This window comes from Rhinoraja longicauda, chromosome 3 (assembly GCF_053455715.1).
Source record: "Rhinoraja longicauda isolate Sanriku21f chromosome 3, sRhiLon1.1, whole genome shotgun sequence".
Lineage (NCBI taxonomy): Eukaryota > Metazoa > Chordata > Chondrichthyes > Rajiformes > Arhynchobatidae > Rhinoraja > Rhinoraja longicauda.
Window position 1 is genome coordinate 48,176,893 of NC_135955.1, and position 21,598 is coordinate 48,198,490.

Below are 21,598 nucleotides of genomic sequence, written 5' to 3' on the forward strand. Positions count from 1 at the left end.
CCAGTGAAGAACACGAATGGCACTAGATTTAGACCAGAGGTGCCTTTTGAACATGTTTTGTTTCCGACAGCTATTTCTGGAAGAATAATTTAAAGACGTTCCTTTGCGGTTACTGAGATGTAATTAGAAATCGCTTGGAGTAAATACGATTGAGCATGTACCTCGTCGATCCTCCCGCTTCAAAGGGAGTTTTCTGCTTAGTGGAAGGATTGCCAGCGTTGAATAGACCTTCGAAGATAAATCGCCAGTCATTTTGTGCACGAGAGGGAGTGGTTGCCGTTTCTTTTAGTGCGATTTATTGAGGAAGGCAGCAGGTGCACAGATGGGAGAATGGATCGCCTTTTCTTCCGAGCAGACCGAGGTACCGCTGGTATTTACCAATGTTTGCGCGCATGTCCATACACCATACCAGCAATCTGTTGCAGCAGAACTGCTGCCCTTCTCTAAGTATCATTATTTTTTTGAAAAAAAAGTGCCATTGTGCAAACCGGGATGAGATGTTCCCATCCTTCACGATTTGTGCATGCACTAAGCGAGCCATAAAACATAATTTTCTGTCAGGAATGTATCATAGTTGTGGTGTTTGCTTTAGTAAGAATGCTTTGTTAAACACACATCGGATGCGGAGCACCGGGCCACTCGTTTTATTTCCTTAGCTGGTTTTGCAATGGGCTCTTTTAACAGTTTTTGTGGATTCCATGGGGATCTCACGAAGCACTCGGGGTATTTGGCACGCGGTTATGTTAGATATAGTTGGAGAAACTATCGCAGTGTATTACGAAACGTGACATGTAAACCCAGCTTTGTTACTGGGCGCAGAACTCTAATGGTTTCTGCCGTTTCACAATCGTTGTGAATGTACTATGCAAACCAACACTGTCGCTTGAAACGGGGGTCCGTGTCATAATCAATGCAAAACAAAATAAACGACTCATCATTTTCAGAATGAATAACCCAGAGAATATGGACACGGACCTTGTTAGTAAACGGAAGGATTTTCAAAATAGCAATTTCTGACGGTTAAAACAAGCGAGAAATTATGACATAGTGCACTTTGGGTGTAGCTAAGAAGGATTCAGACGTTTATCAAAATGAGAGAGAAATCTTTAAAATATCTTTGCCAGAGCTCACTAATTTGCTTTTGCAAAGGAATAAAATCGTGTCCGGAAGCGTCATGTACTCAAATCTGTTCAGTGCAGAAGGGTGAATAGTTTGGCGACGTCTCCTGATGGGATGCCGGTTGCAGCACCTCATGGTCTATAGAGCATCAAGGACCAACTGCATCACCTGGTCTTCCAGAAAGCCTGTAATGTGAAAGACAGTACTCTCGGGGGATGGGATATACAAGAGACTGGTAGGAAAGACACAGAACAGGCTGCAACGCCCTTGCGGTGACATAGGAATTGGATTTGGCAAAGTATTGGCAACATTTTATTTGGACGCGTAGTAATGTTTCTTTAAACTGTGATAGGTAGATCGGATTGGCCAGAGTTTGGAAAGCTTTAGCTTGTCTCCTCACGTGGGGTTATGTCTAAAGGTATTGCACGTTTAACAATCTGTTGCTGATTGGTTGACCAAATCACATTTGCTAGATTATGTCGATCAGATAAATGAATTGAAAACATCGAGGCACTATTCCAGTTGTTTGGGGAAGTTTTACGTGTCACTTATTCGTTTCATGTTGTCACTGTGTGGTTGAACTCCACTGGCAAGTTTGCGTTAGGTTAACTGGTTAAAGTATGTATAACCTTTTAACACTGAACGTTTGCTCTTTTTAGATCGAGGGTTTCGATGCGGACGATCTCATCATGGGCTCAAGGAATTGATTACGAGAAAGAGAACATTTGGGGAATATTCCTTTCAACTGTCCTGGAGCATGGAAAGTGAGACCACGTCCACTTTGCTGCCAGCTTTGGGGCCGGCCCACCACGGTGTTACGCTGGAGCAGAAAACCACCTTCGTTTTCGTTATCTTCCTTTTCATCTTCTTGGGAATTCTCATCATGAGGTGCTTCAGGATCCTCCTGGATCCGTACAGGAGCATGCCCACGTCTACTTGGGCGGACGGGCTGGACGGATTGGAGAAAGGACAGTTCGACTATGCATTGGCCTGAGAGGGAACTTATGGTGAAGATGACTGATGGATCCCAGACAGGCAGCTGTCTGTCCAACTCTCCCACCGCAAGCAAGCTTTGCCAATGGAACCTTTCACGAAATGTGGGCTGCGAAATGTCTTCAAACTGGGAAAATGGTATAAGACTTGAAACGCTTCATTGGTACGGCACCATTATGACTGACTATTTGACTCTTTGACGAGAAGAGCGGTGCACCATCATACAGTAACATTCACGTTTTAAAACCTGGACATAATCTTTGTTTCTCCTCTGCAGTCACATTATTGCCTTTCTAGCGCCGGGTACAATTGTGGATCTGAAAACATTGTTGGGTGTCAATAACATGCATTCTGCAAGAGTAAATGATAATTTATTGCCATTTGCAAATATCTGGGACGAGGGATCCACAACTAAACTCCGCAGAATAAATACGAGGCACTTCGGAAAGATTGGCGCGTATTACAGATAGCATTTTTTTCGGATTTGAACTATTTACATAAAATCATAATGATTACATTTGACGTAATTCAGTCATTCTTTCAGAAGCCTCTTTAATCTTCCTGACACCGGTAAATTGTGACGAATCTTCCAATCTGATCTCGGAGTTATGCATCACTTTATGAAATGAAAGGGCGATTTTATTTCAGTAGGTGGACCTTGTTTTTTCCATGAATCAATATGCATAAAAAACTAACATCTATAGCTCAAAGTATGTAGATTGCCTCTTGTTTCTGATCTTCAGGCACAGAAATACATCTCATCCATCCAAGCTGAGAATCACATACATCCCATTGAGTTTTTCCAGCCAGCATGGATCAATTCGGGGGCCGTAAACAGACACACGATACTGGAGTAACTCCGCGGGTCAGGCAGCATCTCTGGAGAAAAGGAAAGGTGAAGTTTCGGGTTGAGACTCTTCTTCAGACTCTCAGTCACCTGTTCCTTTTCTCCAGAGATGTTGCCTGACCCGCAGAGTTACTCCAGCATATTGTCTGTACGGTGTAAACCAACATCTACAGTTCCTTCCTACACAATTTGGGGCCCTTCCCGTTTACAGACGATAGAGAGTAGCCAAACTCTGCAATCTACCAGCATGGCAGCGAGGTTTTTAAAATATAATTCTTGATCCAACTGAAATCATTCTGCCACGTAGCCCTCAGGTTATTCATAGTCAAACAGTAAGAATCACACCCTTGATGACATGTTTAAACCTTCGATGTTTTAGATGTATGGACAACCATCAACCATGCCCTAAAATATAATATGGTTTAGTACTGGTTTACTAGATTTACCATTACAAACCTATTTATACTGATGTTGCATTGTAGTCCATTCGCTTGGAATTACTTTGAGCCCAGAGGGAGCTTGCAACACACCAGCACTGCCGACCTGATATCCAACCCTACAAGCCCAAGAAGCCAATGGCTAACTAACAAAGGAAAATTGACACAACAAACAATAGGTTGCATGAGGTGTGAACATGTATAACTGTGAACAGTACTATTATAAATAATATGTGGAACCGGCTTCCATCATTTGATGGATATTGATATATCTCACACAAGTAATTCTCACACAAGCAATGGAGATTTTTGTTTGTGATGATCCCAATGTCACTTCATGCATCTATCTTAGTTGATAAAATATTAAGAAGTTCCAACTGGGCAAATTGCATTTTTCCCTTGCAAATTATTACATAATGAATGTGCTGGTGTTTTTATGTTAACAGATGAATATAACCTGATGACTGAAATGATTATACGTTCAAAAAGTGTCAGGTTTTCCTCCAGGCTATGTTCTTTTAACTCTTCTGTGTCTCTTAGAACTATAGCTATTAAGATTACAATGGTGCTGGGAACTGAACAAAATGGTTTTAGCTTCCTGTTATATTAGTTTAATTGCTTAAGACTAAGATAAGAGTATTGTATAATAAATGTTGGAGTGCGGATAATCTATCCAACTGATATAAAAAAGTACTATGGATAATTTACCTATAATTACAAGGGATGACTCCTCAATCAGCGCACTAATGATTAGTGCTGCACAATTAGTCAGCCACTTGTATGCATTGCAGCCAATTTTCTGTCCATATATTTAAATTAGATATTGTTTATAATAGAAAAAAATCTAAATCTTAGATTAATGAAGCAAACTACATTTCTTTTATTCCATATTTTCTTTAGCATTTACAATGCACAGAGGACCAAATATATAAGAAAAGTCATGTTCTCGCGTGATATTCTACAACTGAAAATCTCTTTTACATATTAAATAAAATCAGAAAACATTGGAGACACTCAGTGGGTTGGAGCATCTGTGTAAAGAGAAAAGCTGAGAAAATGCTTGACAATTTTACATCTCGGTTCTGAGAGAACTGCTCGGTTCTGATATGATTTGTGTCTTGTTAATTGAGGTTGTTAAATTCATTACTGTGTCCCAAGGGCTGGAACATGCCAAGGTGGAAGATGAGATGCTATTCCTTAAACTTATCTTCAGCTCCTTTTTCCATAAATATAGCTGCCCCTCCACTCCTCTGCTATAGATAATAGGGCCCTCAATAACATGCGCTTCATTTTCCACACCTACTCTCAATCATTCTCCAGCCACCCAGAGCAAAAATATGGTTCCTCACATTCTCACCTTCAACGTCAGCTTATATACTCAACAGATCGCCCAACATAAAAACGTGATGCCACCACCAGCCATATCTTTCCCTCCCTCACCTCTCTCCATTCTAGGGAGAATGCTTTCATTGCGAATCCCTGGCTTGCTCTTCTATTTTCACCAACAACTCCCTTTCTAATGGCAATTTGCGATGCAACGCTAGGGCTTTTCTATCATTTTCTCCTCTTACTGCTCATATTAGCAGCTTTTTGCCTTTCCTAAATATGAATATCCATAGCAAAAGGAGGATGGATATGCTGATCATTACAGCATGGTGTAAGGGACATGAAACAAGTGAGGTTTGGAAGGAGGGTGGTGGACAGAAAGTGCTAGTGTTAAGAGACAGTGAGGGGTACAGTTTCTGTTATCTTGAGCCATGACGGGGAGTGATCCACGTGCCATGGATCATGCAAGAAAAGGCAAAGATGCAGGGGAACAGGGGTAATGAAACCCAGGCACATCCAAATGTCAAACACAAAGAGGATGTTAGGAGGTTGCAGGGTGACCTGGACAGACTGAGTGAGTGGGCAGATGCATGGCAGATGCAGTATAATGTAGATAAATGTGAGGTTATCCACTTTGGCGGCAAAAACAAGGAGGCAGATTATTATCTCAATGGTGTCAGGTTAGGTAAGGGGGAAGTGCAGCGAGACCTGGGTGTCCTTGTACATCAGTCACTGAAAGTTGGCATGCAGGTACAGCAGGCAGGGAAGAAAGCTAATGGCATGTTGGCCTTCATAACGAGAGGATTTCAGTAGAGGAGTAAAGAGGTTCTTCTGCAGTTGTATAGGGCCCTGGTAAGACCACATTTGGAGTATTGTGTACAGTTTTGGTCTCCTAATTTGAGGAAGGACATCCTTGTAATTGAGCAGTGCAGCGTAGGGTCACGAGATTGATCCCTGGGATGGCGGGACTGTCATATGAGGAAAGATTGAATAGACCAGGCTTGTATTCACTGGAGTTTAGAAGGATGAGAGGGGATCTTAGAGAGACATATAAAATTATAAAAGGACTGGAAAAGATAGATACAGGAAAAATATTCCCAATGTTGGGCGAGTCCAGAACCAGGGGTCACAGTCTAAGAATAAAGGGGAGGCCATTTAAAACTGAGGTGAGAAGAAACTTTTTCACCCAGAGAGTTGTGAATTTGTGGAATTCTCTGCCACAGAGGGCAGTGGAGGCCAAATCACTGGATGGATTTAAGAGAGAGTTAGATAGAGCTCTTGGGGCTAGTGGAATCAAGGGATATGGGGAGAAGGCAGGCACGGGTTATTGATTGTGGATGATCAGCCATGATCACAATGAATGGCGGTGCTGGCTCGAAGGGTCGAATGGCCTCCTCCTGCACCTATTTTCTATGTTTCTATGAACTCCAACTTCATCTTTCTCTCCAGTCTAGCCATCTTTATTCTCCGCTTGCCTGCTCTTCGTCAATTACAGACTGAAAACTATTTTATTTTGCTAATTTAGTTCATTTTTTCATTGTTAATCTCCAATATCAGGGATGACTTACTTAAACCTATCCATGTTTCCCAGAGATGTTGCATGAGCCACTGAGTTACTCCAGCACCTTGTCTCCCTTTATGAATTCTGATGTGGCTGATGTAGCCATACAAGGCAGAGCTGATGGCAGAGTGGGTAGGAGGACTGTTTAGATAGTGATGTCCTCCATTTGTCACTTGGGGTTCCTTGTGTTCCCAACAAAAAGACAATGTTATCAGTATATATCAAATGGTCCATTTCCACCCTGCCAAGAATTTAAATAAATCAGTGGATAGGTCACATTTCCTGAATGGTGCTGGAGTAACTCAGTGGGTCAGACAACATCTCTGGATAAAATGGATAGGCAATGTTTCAGGTTGGGACCCTTCTTCAGACTGATTGTACTAGGGGAGTGAAAACTGGAAGAGAGAGGTGGCCAAAACAAATAGGTGGATATGTGTGAGGGGATTTGATTGGCAGATGGGTGGAGTAAGTGACAAAGGCTTTAAATGAAAATAAGGATAGGACAAGAAAATGTGAAGACATAGGAAAAGATATTGGTGGAAGGGAATGGGCAGGGGTGGGATAATGGGAGAAATGAGTGTGCTCTGGGGTAGGGGTGTAGCAGAGGAAAGAGAATGTAGGGGGAGTATTACATAAAACTGGAAAAATTAAATGTTCGTTCCATTGGGTTATGTTACCCAAGCGAAATATAAGATGCTATTTCTCCAGTTAAAAAAAATGTAAGCAAGTGGTTCCATAAAATTACATGTTGACAATAAGAGCACTTCTTAACTAACAACAAATGTGTAAAAAGGAAACTGCAGGTGCTGGTTTACACCGAAGATAGACACAAAATGCTGGAGTAACTCAGTGAGTCAGGCAGCATCTCTGGAGAAAAGGAAAAGGTGACGTTTCAGGCTGAAACTCTTCATCAGTCTGCCAACAACATCTCTGCATATTCAAACAGCTTTGTTGGAAAGCCAGATACTGAAAACAGCCTTATTTTACCACTGTGTTGTGAGATGGCTCTCCCTGCAGACAATGGCAGCTCTTCATGCAGCTATCCTTCACCTGGATTGAAGACTGTTTCCACCAAGTCCTGATTAATATTGGCATTCAAGACCTCACACCTGCAATAGAGTGCAAGTGATGACAGTTGGCTTCTGGTCATGACAGCCAAAGTTTTGTCTGCCAATTATTATGATTATATCTGGGAATGTTCAAGAGTTTAGAAAAGGAGGACCACTGATATTCCAAAGGATTGCAGGGTTGGAGAAGAATACAGGCATTAGCAGGGGTGGGACCATTGCAGACAAAAGCAAAAATAAGTAGCTTTAGATTGAATATTGTATTGTTTGATATCTCACCCATGAATCCTATTACATATTTTAGCCCTTATATAAAGTATCTTTCAGTTATTTCAGAATTTAAAGCAGATATAGTGAAAATTTATATGCACTCTATAGCAGGTTTTATTGTGAAAGATAGCATTTGTCTTGCAGCTTGCTACATCCCATGTGTAATAAGTGTAGCTTTAGATTATATGAGTCTCGGGCAGATGAGGCTCGGCAGCCTGGGAAGGCAGTCCATCTAGGAGAGGGAAAACTCTAGATGTAAAACCTCCACTGCCTTGTAGCCATATCCAGTCATGGAAAAGGCTCCAGGAGTAAACCTCGAGAAAAATCCGGAGTCGGAGTCCCTAAGGCAGTTCATCGTTGTCTACAACCTTGTTCTGGCAGCTCCTGCGATGGTGCTGGTGCCAAACTGTAACGGCTCTGCTGTTCCTTTGGATCGATCAGCGACATGGCGAGGGGGAGCGTGGAGAGCGTGCTGCAAGGGCAACAGCCTGTCCTTCATATGACATCGCCCAGGCTTGCATCCGACCACACATCACAGCAAACCTACACCTACGAGGAGTGGAGCAAGCAGCCAACTAGAATACATCACCCATAGTCAGCCATGACCGAGGGGGGCCGAAGAAGATTATAAGGAAAATCAGTTTTATTCCAAGATGTCTGGTCGATGAATGGAATAGCCATGGTCTCTTCTGTAACCTCCAACATCTAATTAAAGAGTGGCCTGGAATAACTCTGCAGAATAACTCTAACATCTGCAGAAAGTCCTGATGCAGGTTCTTGGCCCAAAATATTGACCATCCGTTTACCTCCATAGATGCTGCCTGTCTCACAGATTTCTTTTCCAACAGTTAGATTTTTGCTCCAGATTACAACTTCTGCAGTCTCTTGTATTGTTTCAGTCAGAGAGTGGTGAAGGTGTGGAATTCTCTGCCTCAGAAGGCAGTGGAGGCCAGTTCGTTGGATGCTTTCAAGAGAGAGCTGGATAGAGCTCTTAAGGATAGCGGAGTGAGGGGGTATGGGGAGAAGGTAGGAACGGGATACTGATTGAGCGTGATCAGCCATGATCGCATTGAATGGCGGTGCTGGCTCGAAGGGCTGAATGGCCTACTCCTGCACCTATTGTCTATTGTCTATTGTTTGATTCTAATCATGTATGATTTATCAGGACAGGCTGCAAATCAAAGTTTTTCACTGTACCTCGTACACATGACAATAATAAACCAAATTCAATACCAGTTGAGTCCACATCTGCAAATGTTTTTGTTGTAGAGTCATACAGAATGGAAACAAGCCCTTCGGCCCAACGCCCACACTGACCAATATGTCCCATCTACACTAGTCTCACCTGCTTGTGTTTGGCCCATATCCTTCTAAATCTATTCTATCCATGTACCTGTCCAAATGTTTCTTAAATTTTGCAATAGAACCTGCCTCAACTACCTCCTCCAGCAGCTCATTTCATACACCCACCATCCTTTGTGTAAAAATGTTACTCACCAGGTTCCTATTAAATCTGTTCCGCCTCACCTTAAACCTATGTCCTCTGGTTCTTGATTTCCCTACTCTGGGCAAGAGACTGTGCGCATTTACCCGATCTATTCCTCTCATGTTTTTGTACACTAAATTTCTGGGGATCTCAAATGAAATTAGAAATCAGTTTACTCAGCATGGAGACTTTGAATGAAGAATTGCAGAAGCTGAATCGTTATCAGTTCCAAGCAGCATGCCAGTGTGTAGGGAAAAACTTCAGAGAGACTGGAGGACGTTAAATGAATGGCACTAGCATTAAAAGACATCTCAGTCCACCTAATTACATAACTGTTAAATCAGATCACAATAATGGGTCGATTGTCTGAGACCATGTATCCAGTTTGATAAACAAGGTCATGAAGGTCATGAAGCAGCACTGACAAAGCAGCAGAGCCAATGTGAGACAAGAAAATTCAACCAAGCACATGGTGTGAGGCAAAGATAGACACAAAATGTTGTAGTAATTCAACAGGTCAAGCAGCATCTCTGGATAAAATGGATTGGTGACGTTTCAGGTTGGGTCACTTCTTCAGTGTCATCAATCCATTTTCTCCAGAGATGAGGCCTGACATGCTGAGCTACTCCAGCACTTGGTGTTTATCTTTGGTATAAACCAGCATCTGCAGTTCCTTTTCATTACACACTTTCTGAGGCAGTAAGTTGACAATAGATGGCAGTAGTGGCTTATTTTTGGAGAGTACACATATTATTGATAACATTCAACATGCGCCCTACTTTTTTCACATACTAAATGAAGGGTGTTCTATATTCATTTGCTCAGGATTTCTCATATTACCGAATCTTGCATTTACATGTTCATTACGGTATTATGGAGATCCATCGGTTCATCGGTTGGTATCTGGGTCAATGAGCTCTTTTCCAAATTGTTTAATAATACTTCAGTTGGATTGAGATAGCTAAAGATGCTTTTAATGCATTGTGAAGCTGATGCCAGGCATTTGTGGCAGGGCCTGAATACCATCACGGCCACGTCTAAATTGAGGGAGATCTCCAGCAATGATGCATTTCTTTTGGGTGATCTCAATGATTTTTACGTCAGAAAAGGCAAAAGAAAGTTTCACTTTGTCACGTCCCCTCAGCCCCTGCTGACTTTGTACCATATATGTTAGTGGCAGAAGTCAAATCTGCTTTCACACGGGTAAACTCTCGGAAAGCAAACTGTCTGGATGGGGTCCCCAGACAAGTTCTGAAATCAAGCGCCTTTCAACTGGCCACAGTCTTCACCAACATCTTCAACCTCACACTTCAACACTACTGTTTCCATCTGCTTTAGAGAAACTTCCATCATTCTAGTCCCTAAGAAAACTAAAGTAACCCGTGTCGAAGACTATAACCCAGTAGTTGTAACATCAACCATAAAGATGTGCTTTGAAAGCACTTCTTTAATGGCTCAATGTTGATAATGGCTCAATTTTGTGCTTGCTATCATCTGGACAATCTAGATCCCTTGAATTTGTATTCAGGGAAAATAGGTTTACGAAAGACACCATTTCTCTTACACTACATTCAGCTCTAGATTATCTTGAACATCGGTGTCAGGATGCTATTCAGCTCTGCCTTCAACACCATAATATTCAGAAAGCTCATCCTTAAACTTCTGGACCAAAGACTTTGGGACTCCATCTGCAACTGGTTTTGAAGTTCTTGACCGGCTGACCTCAGTTAGTGAAATTTGGTCATCACATTTCTTTTACTGGTATCCTTCAGAGAGGTGTTCTACTCTCTGCACACCCATGATTGTGGCCAAAAGTACAATGTGGCATTGGGGCGGCATGGTGGCGTAGAGGTAGAGTTACTGCCTTGCAGCACCAAAGACCCGGGTTCGATCCCGACTATGGGTGCTGTCTGTCTGGAGTTTGTACGTTCTCCCAGTGACCTGCGTGAGTTTTCTCTGAGATCTTCGGTTAACTCCCACACTCCAAAGGCACACAGGTTTGTAGGTTAATTGTTTTGGTATAAACGTAAAATTGTCCCTAGTGTGTGTAGGTTAGTGTTAATATGCAGGAATCGCTGGACAGTGTGGAATTGGCGGGCGAAAGGGCCTATTTCTGCACTGTATCTCCAAACTGAACTAAACTAAATTTGATTGTTAAACTCAATGATGATTCATTTCAGCAATAAGAATGTGTTGGTTGTTGACCTAAGGAAGCAAGAGAGTGAACACAATCCTGTCCTCCTGAATGAAACTGCTATAGGGAATGTCTAATGCTCCAAGTTCCTAGCTATCCATCAGAAAGGCTAGAAGTATCCTCAAGGATGTCTACCACTCTTTTCATTCCCTTTTCTTTCTTCTGCCTTCTGGGAAAAAATACAGGAGCTTGAAAGCCTGGACATTCAGACATAAAAACAGCTTCATCGACTTCAGCTTCAGCTTCATCAATTGAATGGGAAACTGTGAGGAATGGTGCAACACAGCGGTATTTGCCCTGGAGGTCTTGCAGAGATAGTAAGGAAGAAAGACCTTCCTTAACAAAATGGGTGGAGGATCAGGAAGGTATTGCTCACACACAAGGCTAAAAGTGGTGGCAGCAGGTAGACATATATTTAATACCTGGAATCAAGCTCCAAAGAATGGAATTTAGATCAGGCAAGCGGACCATTGATTTCACATGAGTAGTCAAATTCAGAATCCTAAGTTCGTGAAGGTTTATACAAATACAAACCTTTCAATTTTTAATTTGTTTGTTAATGTAGTTCCCTTAAACTTCAGATCTTGAGCCACTACATCCTACCATCAGCAACACTTGGTTCAGATAGTAATTAATTAATCAAATCAATATCACCCACCCAGCAACGATCTCAATCAATCAAGGGCTGTTCTCTGGAGAACATGGATGTTATGTTTCAGGTTGGGATGCTTCCTCAGTTTGAAGAAGGATCTCAACCCAAAACATCACCCACCCATGTTCTCCAGGGATGCTGCCTGACCCGCTGAATTACTGCTGTGCTTTGTGTCTTTTTTTGTAAACCAGCATCTGCAGTTCCTTGTTTCTATAACCTTGACAGGCATACCATCTAAATACATACATGACCCTCCCTGACACATATTTCTCTCCTGCACTGGACAAGTTAGTTTAAAATAAACTAACAGAAGTCAGACAGACAAACCTACATGTTGTAACCCACCAAACCCCTTTCCTTTTTTTGTAGGCCTTTTAAAAAAAATGCTGTTTGTACCCAAATTATAGGAGAAAATGCAGAGGGAGCTCTAGACCCTAAAGATGACCAAAAATATAACAGGAAGCTTTGCCACAACTAATAACAATGAAGCTGTTCCAAGCATTCACGTAAATATGCTGCTCAGAATGACAAGAGGTCCTTTCTGTCACATATCCTGTGGTTATCTTGGGTCATATGCAATCTTTGAGATGACCTGGAACAGCGCGGTACTGATGGCACTACTGCAGCAAACATTTCTATTACATTACCATTGAAATGTGATCTTATCAGTCAACAACTGGAACAATAGTATGTAATGTACAATGTATTACTAAATCTGTGTCTGTTCCCGACTTCACAAAAATAAACAATGTGCTAAGATTACTCTTCTATGTATATGGTCCTAAATTGAATTTAATCCAGAAATTGGTAGCTTTAGATAAAAGTACGTCCATGATAGCTAGGCGTCATTTTTAATTATGCCCTATTTTGTGTCTGTACGTAGTGAAGCTAATTAAAGACAGAATAAAGTTGTTGCACAATGATGAATTCTTTATTTTCGAAAATGTTTCACAATTCATGTTTACTTGCAACTGAAAGAAAACAGAAATTTGAGTACAATGGACATTATTTAGAGATTTCTAATTGTTATCCACATTGCACATACTGCTTGCCTGCAAATTTAATGCACCTGAAAAAATACATCATAGTGGCCCTGTGAGGGTTTTCTCTAGTTTTGAATGAGACCCGAGGCACCAATGCACTACTGTGCACTGGGCCAATATGTTTCCTCAAGAAGATTGAGCACAAATAAATTGACAAAAAGTTATTTCCACCCAAAATTCCAACACTGCGGAAAGTGGAGCTCTGGAGGAAATAACTTCCAGTGCAGATTGGGGTCAGCAAGACCAGGGGGCAATGTGGGCTGAAAAATAGATTGCAGGAGTGGGAGAATAGGGACTGGATGCTGTCCTGGACATAGTCAGTGAAGGGGCATCAATTGGGATGATAACTGTCTGCATCTATCATTTCCCTTTCCCCTGACTCTCAGTCTGAAGAAGGGTTTCAATCCGAAAAGTCTACTATTCCCTTTCTCCAGAGATGCTGCCTGACCTGCTGAGTTACTCCAGCTTTTTGTGTCTATCTTCGGTTTAAATTAGCATGTGCAGTTCTTTCCTATATATAGATAATTTTGGATTTTTCCACATTATATATATGACTGGTCAGGGGAGAGCAGCAGCAGTGTTTGGGTCTGTAGCTCTGAGGCACAGTAGCGAAGGGAAAAGTCAGACAGAGCCACTGTAATAGGGGACAGACGGATTCGGTGACAGCAGACAAGACTCCAGGATGGTGTGTTGTTTCCTTGGTGGCTGGTCCAGGATGACTCGGAGCTACTGTAGAACATTCTCAAGCGGGAGGTCAAGCAGCCATAAGTTGTTGTGCACATTGGCACAATGACATAGGTGGGAAAAGAGATGAGATCCTGCAGAGGGAATAAAGGGAGTTAGACAAAAGATTCAAAAGCAGGACACTGAGGGTAGTAATCTCCAAACTACTCCTGGTGCCATGTGCTGGTGACGGTTGGAATAGGAAGAAAGGGCAGATGAACACATGGCTCAGGAGTTGGTGCAGGGGGTAGGTATTCAGATTTTTAGACCACTGGGAACTCTTCTGGGGCAGAGATGACCTCTATAAGAGGTACGGGTTGCATCTGAACTGGAGGAAGGTTCACTTGTGCTACTCAGATTTAAATTAGAGAGGCATGGAACCAGAGCGATAGCTCAGACATTGAAAGGAGTGTTGGAAGTTAGAGGTTAGGATCAGTAAATCTCAAAGGAAGACCAGACAGGGGAAGGGAATGGAATATGGTGAAGGTGATGGGCTGGTGTTTATTTCAATGCAAAGACTATTGTGGGGAATGCAGATTGATTTAGAGCCTGGATTGATGCTTTGGACTATGATGTGGCCATTGCAAAAATGTAGTTGTGAGGGACATGACCAGCAACTCAGTGTTCCAAGTTTACGATGTTTCAGATGTGATAGATGCTGAGGCAATATGAGTAGAGCTTAAAAATACAAAAAGTGCAACATTTTCCCTTGCAATTCAACCTCCCAAAGTGAAACACCTCCCACTTGCTCCGAGTAAACTGCATCTGCCATTTGTCCGCACATTTCTATAGCTGATCTATATCCAGCGGTATACTTTGACAGTCTTCCTCGCAGTCTGTGACTCCAGCAATCTTGTTGTCATCTGCAAATTTACCAACTGATTTACATCCAAGTCATTTATACATATCACAAACAACAGCACAGATCCCTGTCGAATTTCACTTGTCACAGATCTCCAGCCTGAATATTGTCCTTCCCTGAGGTGAAGTTCACTGGGTTTTCTACACTTAATTTTCCAGGTTCTCTACACTTGCCTTCCCAAAGGAACAACATTAGCTACTCTCCAGTGGGACCTCGCTAATGGCGAGAGAAGCCACAAAGATCTTTGTCAAGGCTCCTGCTATCTCCTCTCTTGCCTCTCTCAATAACATGGGATAGATCCCATCAGACCCTGGGAATCTATCTAATCTTTCACCTTAATGTTCTTCAAGACCCCTACACCTCCTCCTTCTTAATCTTAAACTGCCATTGCTTATTAGATTTTCTCACTGTCTCTCTGATCTCAGTGTTCTCCACATTCCTCCCCTTGATGTATGTAAGTACCTCACATACATCCCCAGTCACCAAGCACAAATTATATCCTTTGTCTTTTAGTGGTCCTAGCTTCTCTCTGGTTACCATCTTGTATTTGATGTAGATATAAAAAGTCTTGGGATTTTCTTTGATGCGACCTACCAAAGTCATTTAATGGCCACTTTTGGCCCTTCTAATAGCCTGCTTGAGTTATTTTGTCCTTTCTTTATATTCCTTAAAAGGTCTGTCTGATTCCATCCTCTTAAACCTCGCAGGAGCTTCCTTTTTGTTTTGACCAAATTTACAAACTCTTTGGTTATTCAGCAGGTCAGGCAGCATCTCAGGAGAGAAGGAATGGGTGAGGAAGAAGGGTCTGACCCGAAACGTCACCCATTCCTTCTCTCCTGAGATGCTGCCTGACCTGCTGAGTTACTCCAGCATTTAGTGAATAAATACCTTTGATTTGTACCAGCATCTGCAGTTATTTTCTTACACAACTCTTTGGTCATACAAGGTCCCCTTACTTTGTCATCCTTATCCCTCTGCCTTATTGGAATATGCCAGTCCTGATCTTTGATCAACTGTCCTTTAAATGACTCCGACATCTCTGATGTGTACATACCCAATAACAATTGCTCCCACTGTATTCTCCCAAGCTCCTGCAAATGTTGTAATTTGTTTTGTTCCAATTTGATATCTTCCCACAAGGTCCAGCCGTATTCGCATTCAAAAAAATCTTGAAACATTAATCACTATATACAAAATGCTCTTCTACTGAAACACCAGTCACCTGGCCAGGCTAATTTCCAAAAAAGGTCCAATATGTGTCCTTCTAAGGTTCGACCATCCACATACTGGCCAGTGCCTTCTCCAAGACTAAGAGTGAGTGATTGGGGGAATCCAAGGAGCATCCAAGGAGCATCTCCTCACTTTCCCACAGATCACACGGGACTGCGCTCTCATGTGGACCCAGACCTTCCCGTCATTATTGTCTTTCACTGTAAATAAACGTTATCACGTGAGTTCACCCTACTGTGAGTGTGCTGGTGTAGTCATTGTCAACCCGGCTTCATCAAAAACATCACGCCTGTTAAACCTCTGAACATAATATATATTTCAATTAGATCACCATTCACTCTCCTAGATAATGACACAATCGCTTTATGCAACAGGTCTCTCACCTCAGAAAACAAACCAGTAAGCCAGTGTTGTTCTGTCTCTAAAATTACAACATAACTCTTCTGCTCAGGAACTACCTTCCTAAACCTTTACAACACTCCACCTTTATACATTTCTTCTTTAAACAAATTGTATCCGCTTCTTAGTTAAATGCATCCTTTGCATCCTTGAAACATCTTGGGATATTTTCCAATGCTAGATATGTTGTTGTTGTTTATCTAGCCATAAACATGAGATAAATTTGCAAAAAAAAACTCCCACACTTAGACAGAAGTCTCTAATAATTTGTTGTTCCATCTTTAGGATCCTATCAGAACGATGGACTGCAGAGAGGACAAAATTAATAACAGAGAAAGGAAAAGCCAAAGGGAGGAGACAAATAACAAAGAATGAAAACAAAATTGGCAGATGAAAAACAGTAGAGGACCAAACCCAGAAAAATAAAGAATAAAGCACAGAAACTTGGAAAATTACCAGCAAAGGAGAGAAAATAACAAAAGCTATGGCAAGTCAGGAAAATAACCATGGAAATAAGAGAGAAACAAGATCAGGGATAGACAATAATGTAAATTTTACATATCACATACATATAGACACAACAAACATCAGGCTATATGTATGCTATGAACTCCAACTAAACCACAAATTACAAATTGCATTGATTGTACTAAAGACTTGGGGGGCATTGTTTTTGTCTTTGCACTATATTGTTTGTTGTCGTATATTGAATTTTTTTGTTGTTTATTATGGTGCCTGCTGAGTACCATAACTATGCGCTGCTGCAAGTATGAATTTTGCTGTTTTTTGAGACATTTGACAACAAAACACTCTTGATACATATTTTGTGGTCAGTTGTGAATAAACAGTGCCAGTATATTTTCATGTAACCATAAAACATCACTAATCACAATGTAACCAATCAGGCTGAAGAATCATGTTGCATATTCCAGATTTGGAACTGAGGAGTGTCAGAAAATGTAATTCAAGTCAAATCAAGTAACAAAGAGAGTGAATGGATTGGATGAAGGAAGAGGAAGATAAAAGTGACAAGGAAAAAGAGATATATTCAGGAAGTTTAAAGTTAGCAATGAAGGTGGTTTGGAGTGATAATACAGTTTTAAATAACGACATAACATTGTTAATCTAATCTAATAAAAAAGATAATTTATTTGAGAATTGAACAGTAGAATCTATTTATTTAACAATAAAGAATAGCAGAGGACTTTTACACGACTTGTTTCACCAAAATGTATTAGAGAGATTAAAGAACAAATCAGCTGGAGAACCACAGAAGCAAGCAAAACCGACTGTGATAATAATGGGAGATTTCAATCACACTGATGCAGACTGGGCTAATTGTTATGGAAAGGGCAAAAAGGAGGAGGAATACTTGAAATCAGTCATTTTACAGGCCAATGAGGATGGGGACTGCATTGGTTCTTGCTTTGTGTGAATAAAGCATTTTTCAGGAGAACATTTTCATGGTAATGATTATATGTTCAGATTTAGAGTGTGCGAGAAAGAACAAGGAACAATTTAGTATAAGAACACTTGAATGAAGAGTAAATAACTTCAGAAAGTTCAAAATGGTTGAAAACGGATATCAGCCAGGTGATCTGTCATCAAAAAATGATAGAGAAAACAGTGATTGAATGGTCTTCTGAAATGATTGGGATACATTTTGCCGCGTTTAAAGGAATGCATTGAAAGCTAAAATTTCCTGGATGACCCAAGAAATGATGGTTAAGAAACTAACTCCATGCTTATGATTCATAAGATATTGGACATTGATGCACAATGTAGAAAGTATAGAGAAGAAAGGGACAAAAAGTGGCAAAGTAAGAAAATAATTGACATCAGTTGTCTGGTTGGGATCCATTCTTTAAGGGAAAATTTCGATACATTAGCTATTTAACATTTGAAGAATAAAGTCAGGAACCATAGGTCAGTCGCTTAGCACTGTTAATGAGAAAGCATACAGAAAATAATAATTTAGGACAGTTATTCAGTCTTTGGAACAATATATCATCTAAGTTATGTAGTTATAGAGTGAGGCAGCGCAGAAACAGGTCCTTCGGTCCAACTCATCCATGCCAACCCAAGCAAGCCCTAGTTTCAAGCCTTGGCCCAAATCTTTCCAACCATTTTCTGTCCATGTAGCTATCCAAATGTATTTTAAACATTGTAACTGAACCCATCTCTGCAGCTCGTTCCATATACCACCACCCTCTGTGTGAGAAAGTTGGTTATTCCTGTATTGATTTGGGGTGTTTTCTTTTTGTTTTTAGAGATACTGCTTGGAAACAGGCCCCGAGTCCACACGACCAACAATTACCCTGTACACTCGTTCTATCCTACACTCAAGGGACAATTTTACAAAAGCCAATTAACCTGCACTCTTTGGAATATGGGAGAAAACTGGAGCACCCAAAGAAAAGACAGCACCTGTGGTCTGGATCGAACTCGGGTCTCTGGCACTGTAAGGCAGCAACCCTAACACTACACCACTCTTCTGTCTGTTGCGGGTGCTTGGCAAAAAGCACAGATCATACACAGAATATATCTAAAATGCTAGTGGGAGAGTCTCGGATCAGAGGGCACAGCCTCAGAATGAAATAATGTACTTTTAGAATGGAGGAGGAATGGGCGGTGAATCTGTGGTATTCTAAAGCGGAGATTGACAGGATTTTGATTAGTAAGGGTGTCAATGGTTACAGGGAGAAAACAGGAGAATGGGGTTGAGCGGGGAAGTTGATCAGACATGATCGAATAGCAGAGCAGACCCGATGGGCGAAACAGCTTCATTGTTCTCTTATCTCTTATGATCAATGGCTCAAGAGCATGAATTTTGTATTGAAGTAGATAAAGCCGAGGCAGGCTTGAATGAACAGATGGCATACTCCTGCTTCTGCGTTTCTATAACCGACCCAGAAACATCACCCATTCCTTCTCTCTAGAGATGCTGCCTGTCCTGCTGAGTTACTCCAACTTTTTGTGTCTAACTTCCTGTGTTTCTATAGTTCTTTTGAAACAATTTGTTGATGTGGGTGCATTGCCCATGTAATTGATGGAGGTTCAGATTGTCAAGAGTCTGTAGATTCTCTTCTACAGAACATTCGAAAGAAAATCGGTTGAATTCTGTAAAATATCTTTTTAAAAGCCAGTGGGGGAAGAGCAGGTGGAATGGGTCTATTTGGACACTCTCGTTACAGAAAAGACCAGCCAGTGGAGTGGTTCATGCTGTGGAACGAAGCGATACTCACCTCGGCCATCAGGGCGCGCCCTTGGCGTCCCGTTGTGCGCGACCGTTTGATGGCGTTACCGGGCAACACCGCCGCGTCAACAAACAGTGGCGGTGCTGACACGCGGCCACGTGGGCGCCGGCAGTTGGGGGCGCGCGGCAGTCTGCGCGCCGCCGTGGCCAGAAGTTGGCAGACGCGCGGCAGGGATAGCCGGCAGTTGGTGGTCTAGTCGGGTCGGGCGCGGCCAGTAGCTGGGGGTCGGGTCGGATTGGACGCGGCCGGCAGTTGGGGGTCGGGTCGGATTGAGCGCGGTCGTGCGGCGATGGGGAACGCAGGCGCCAGCGGGCGCGTTACTGCCATTTCGCTCAAACCCGAGGGCAAGCAGCGGGTGGCGAACCGCGCCATGCTGCGACATCCACACAGGTACGCACGGCCACGGTGGCGTCACGGTAGAGTTGCTGCCTAACAGCGAATGCAGCGCTGGAGACCGGGTTCGATCCTGACTACGGGTGCTGTCTGTACGGAGTTTGTACGTTCTCCCCTTGACCTGCGTGGGTTTTCTCCGAGATCTTCGGTTTCCTCCCACACTCCAAAGACGTACAGGTTTATAGGTTAATTGGTAAATGTTAAAAAAAATTATCCCGTGTAGGATAGTGCTAAAAAATTGCCACCAAGTCCCTGGCGGACTCTTCGGAAGTGATGACCACAAGGTACCTTCTGAAGAAGGGTCTCGACCCGAAACGTCACCCATTCCGTCTCTCCTGAGATGCTGCCTGACCTGCTGAGTTACTCCAGTATTTCGTAATGTTACTCCAGAATAAATACCACAGGATACAAGATACATTCCCATCTCAGCACCGCCGGTTTCTTCATTGAGACCTAAGCTTCCTATGCAGGGACATTATTTTGATGGATAAAGATACGCTGTGTATTTAAAAACCCTCCAGCAAAAACAAACAAAACAAGTGCCCGGGCACCACAACACTTTAAACAAAGAACTGTAGGTGCAGGTTTGCAATAAAAATAAAAGACAAAGTGCTGGAGTAACTCAGCAGATCAGACAGCTTCCTTGGAGAACAGGGTTCAAGAACTTGGGTGGAGACCAATATTTAGATTGAAGAAGGATCTTGACCCAAAATGTCATCTCTCCCTGTTCTTCAGAGACCTTGCCTGACCTGTTGAGTTACTTCAGCACTTTATATGCATTAATGCATATAAATGCATTTGTGCATTAACAAATATCTGCAGTTCTTAGTTTTAGATGAAAAAACAAGGTGTGAATCTCTCATGTATAATTGTACTAGGGTTGGATTTAACATTTATTGACCTGATAAAATTGGTATGCCCATGTAAGTAAAGATCATTGATAATTTATGTTACTTGTTTATTTGCAGCATAGCACAGACTAACAACATTGTGAAGGAAACTCCCAATTACAATAATGATATGGTAAGAACAAATGTATCACTTTTTAAAGCTATTTCCATTTAGTTTCAGACTAATCGTAAATAATATGTCATGGTTTCACAAACATTGAGCCAGGGATAAAAGATAACAGCTTGCACTTATGTGTTACTTTTTTAATGCAGCAAATTTACAAAAGCATTTAAAAAGAGCCAAAGAAGGAGGTACCAGAGCACATAATTAAAAGTGCATCAGGCTGGAAGTGTAACCAAGAATGGCTATCACCCAAGTCATTCCTTTTTCTCTCTTCTACAGAAAATATAGGTTGAAAGACTTGAAAACCTAGATTTCCAGAATAAGAACAACTTCTTATAGAGACGTATAAAATTATAAAAGGACTGGACAAGCTAAATGTAGGAAAAATGTTCTCAATGTTGGGGGAGTCCAGAACCAGGGGCCACAGTCTAAGAATAATGGGGAGGCCATTTAAAACTGAGGTGAGTAGAAACTTTTTCACCCAGAGAGTTGTGAATTTGTTGAATTCTCTGCCACAGGAGGCAGTGGAGGCCAATTCACTGGACGAGTTTAAGAGAGAGTTAGATGGAGCTCCAGAGGCTAGTGGAATCAAGGGATATGGGGAGAAGGCAGGCACAGGTGATTGTGGATGATCAGCCATGATCACAATGAATGGCGGTGCTGGCTCGAAGGGCCAAATGGCCTACTCCTGCACCTATTTTCTATGTTTCTTCCCCTCTACTACC

At 41.9% G+C, this 21,598-nt stretch overlaps 2 protein-coding genes across 4 annotated transcripts in view; both read left to right on the forward strand.

The window, feature by feature from the left end:
- Positions 1-227: 227 nt before the first annotated feature.
- ctxn3 (cortexin 3) lies at positions 228-2,949 on the forward strand. Its single transcript, XM_078396954.1, has 2 exons — positions 228-361; positions 1,779-2,949. Exons 1-2 carry the CDS (start codon positions 331-333, stop codon positions 2,111-2,113), a joined length of 366 nt encoding a protein of 121 aa, XP_078253080.1. The 5' UTR covers positions 228-330; the 3' UTR covers positions 2,114-2,949.
- Positions 2,950-19,510: 16,561 nt separating this feature from the next.
- Positions 19,511-21,598, forward strand: part of LOC144592392 (coiled-coil domain-containing protein 192-like) — a 49,429-nt gene continuing 47,341 nt past the window's right edge. For all 3 annotated transcript variants that reach the window (XM_078396956.1, XM_078396957.1, XM_078396958.1), the window contains exons 1-2: positions 19,511-19,856; positions 20,828-20,882. In XM_078396956.1, the coding sequence (XP_078253082.1) occupies positions 19,756-19,856; positions 20,828-20,882 (156 nt within the window). In that variant the 5' untranslated portion in view covers positions 19,511-19,755. The remainder of the gene's footprint in view (positions 19,857-20,827; positions 20,883-21,598) is intronic.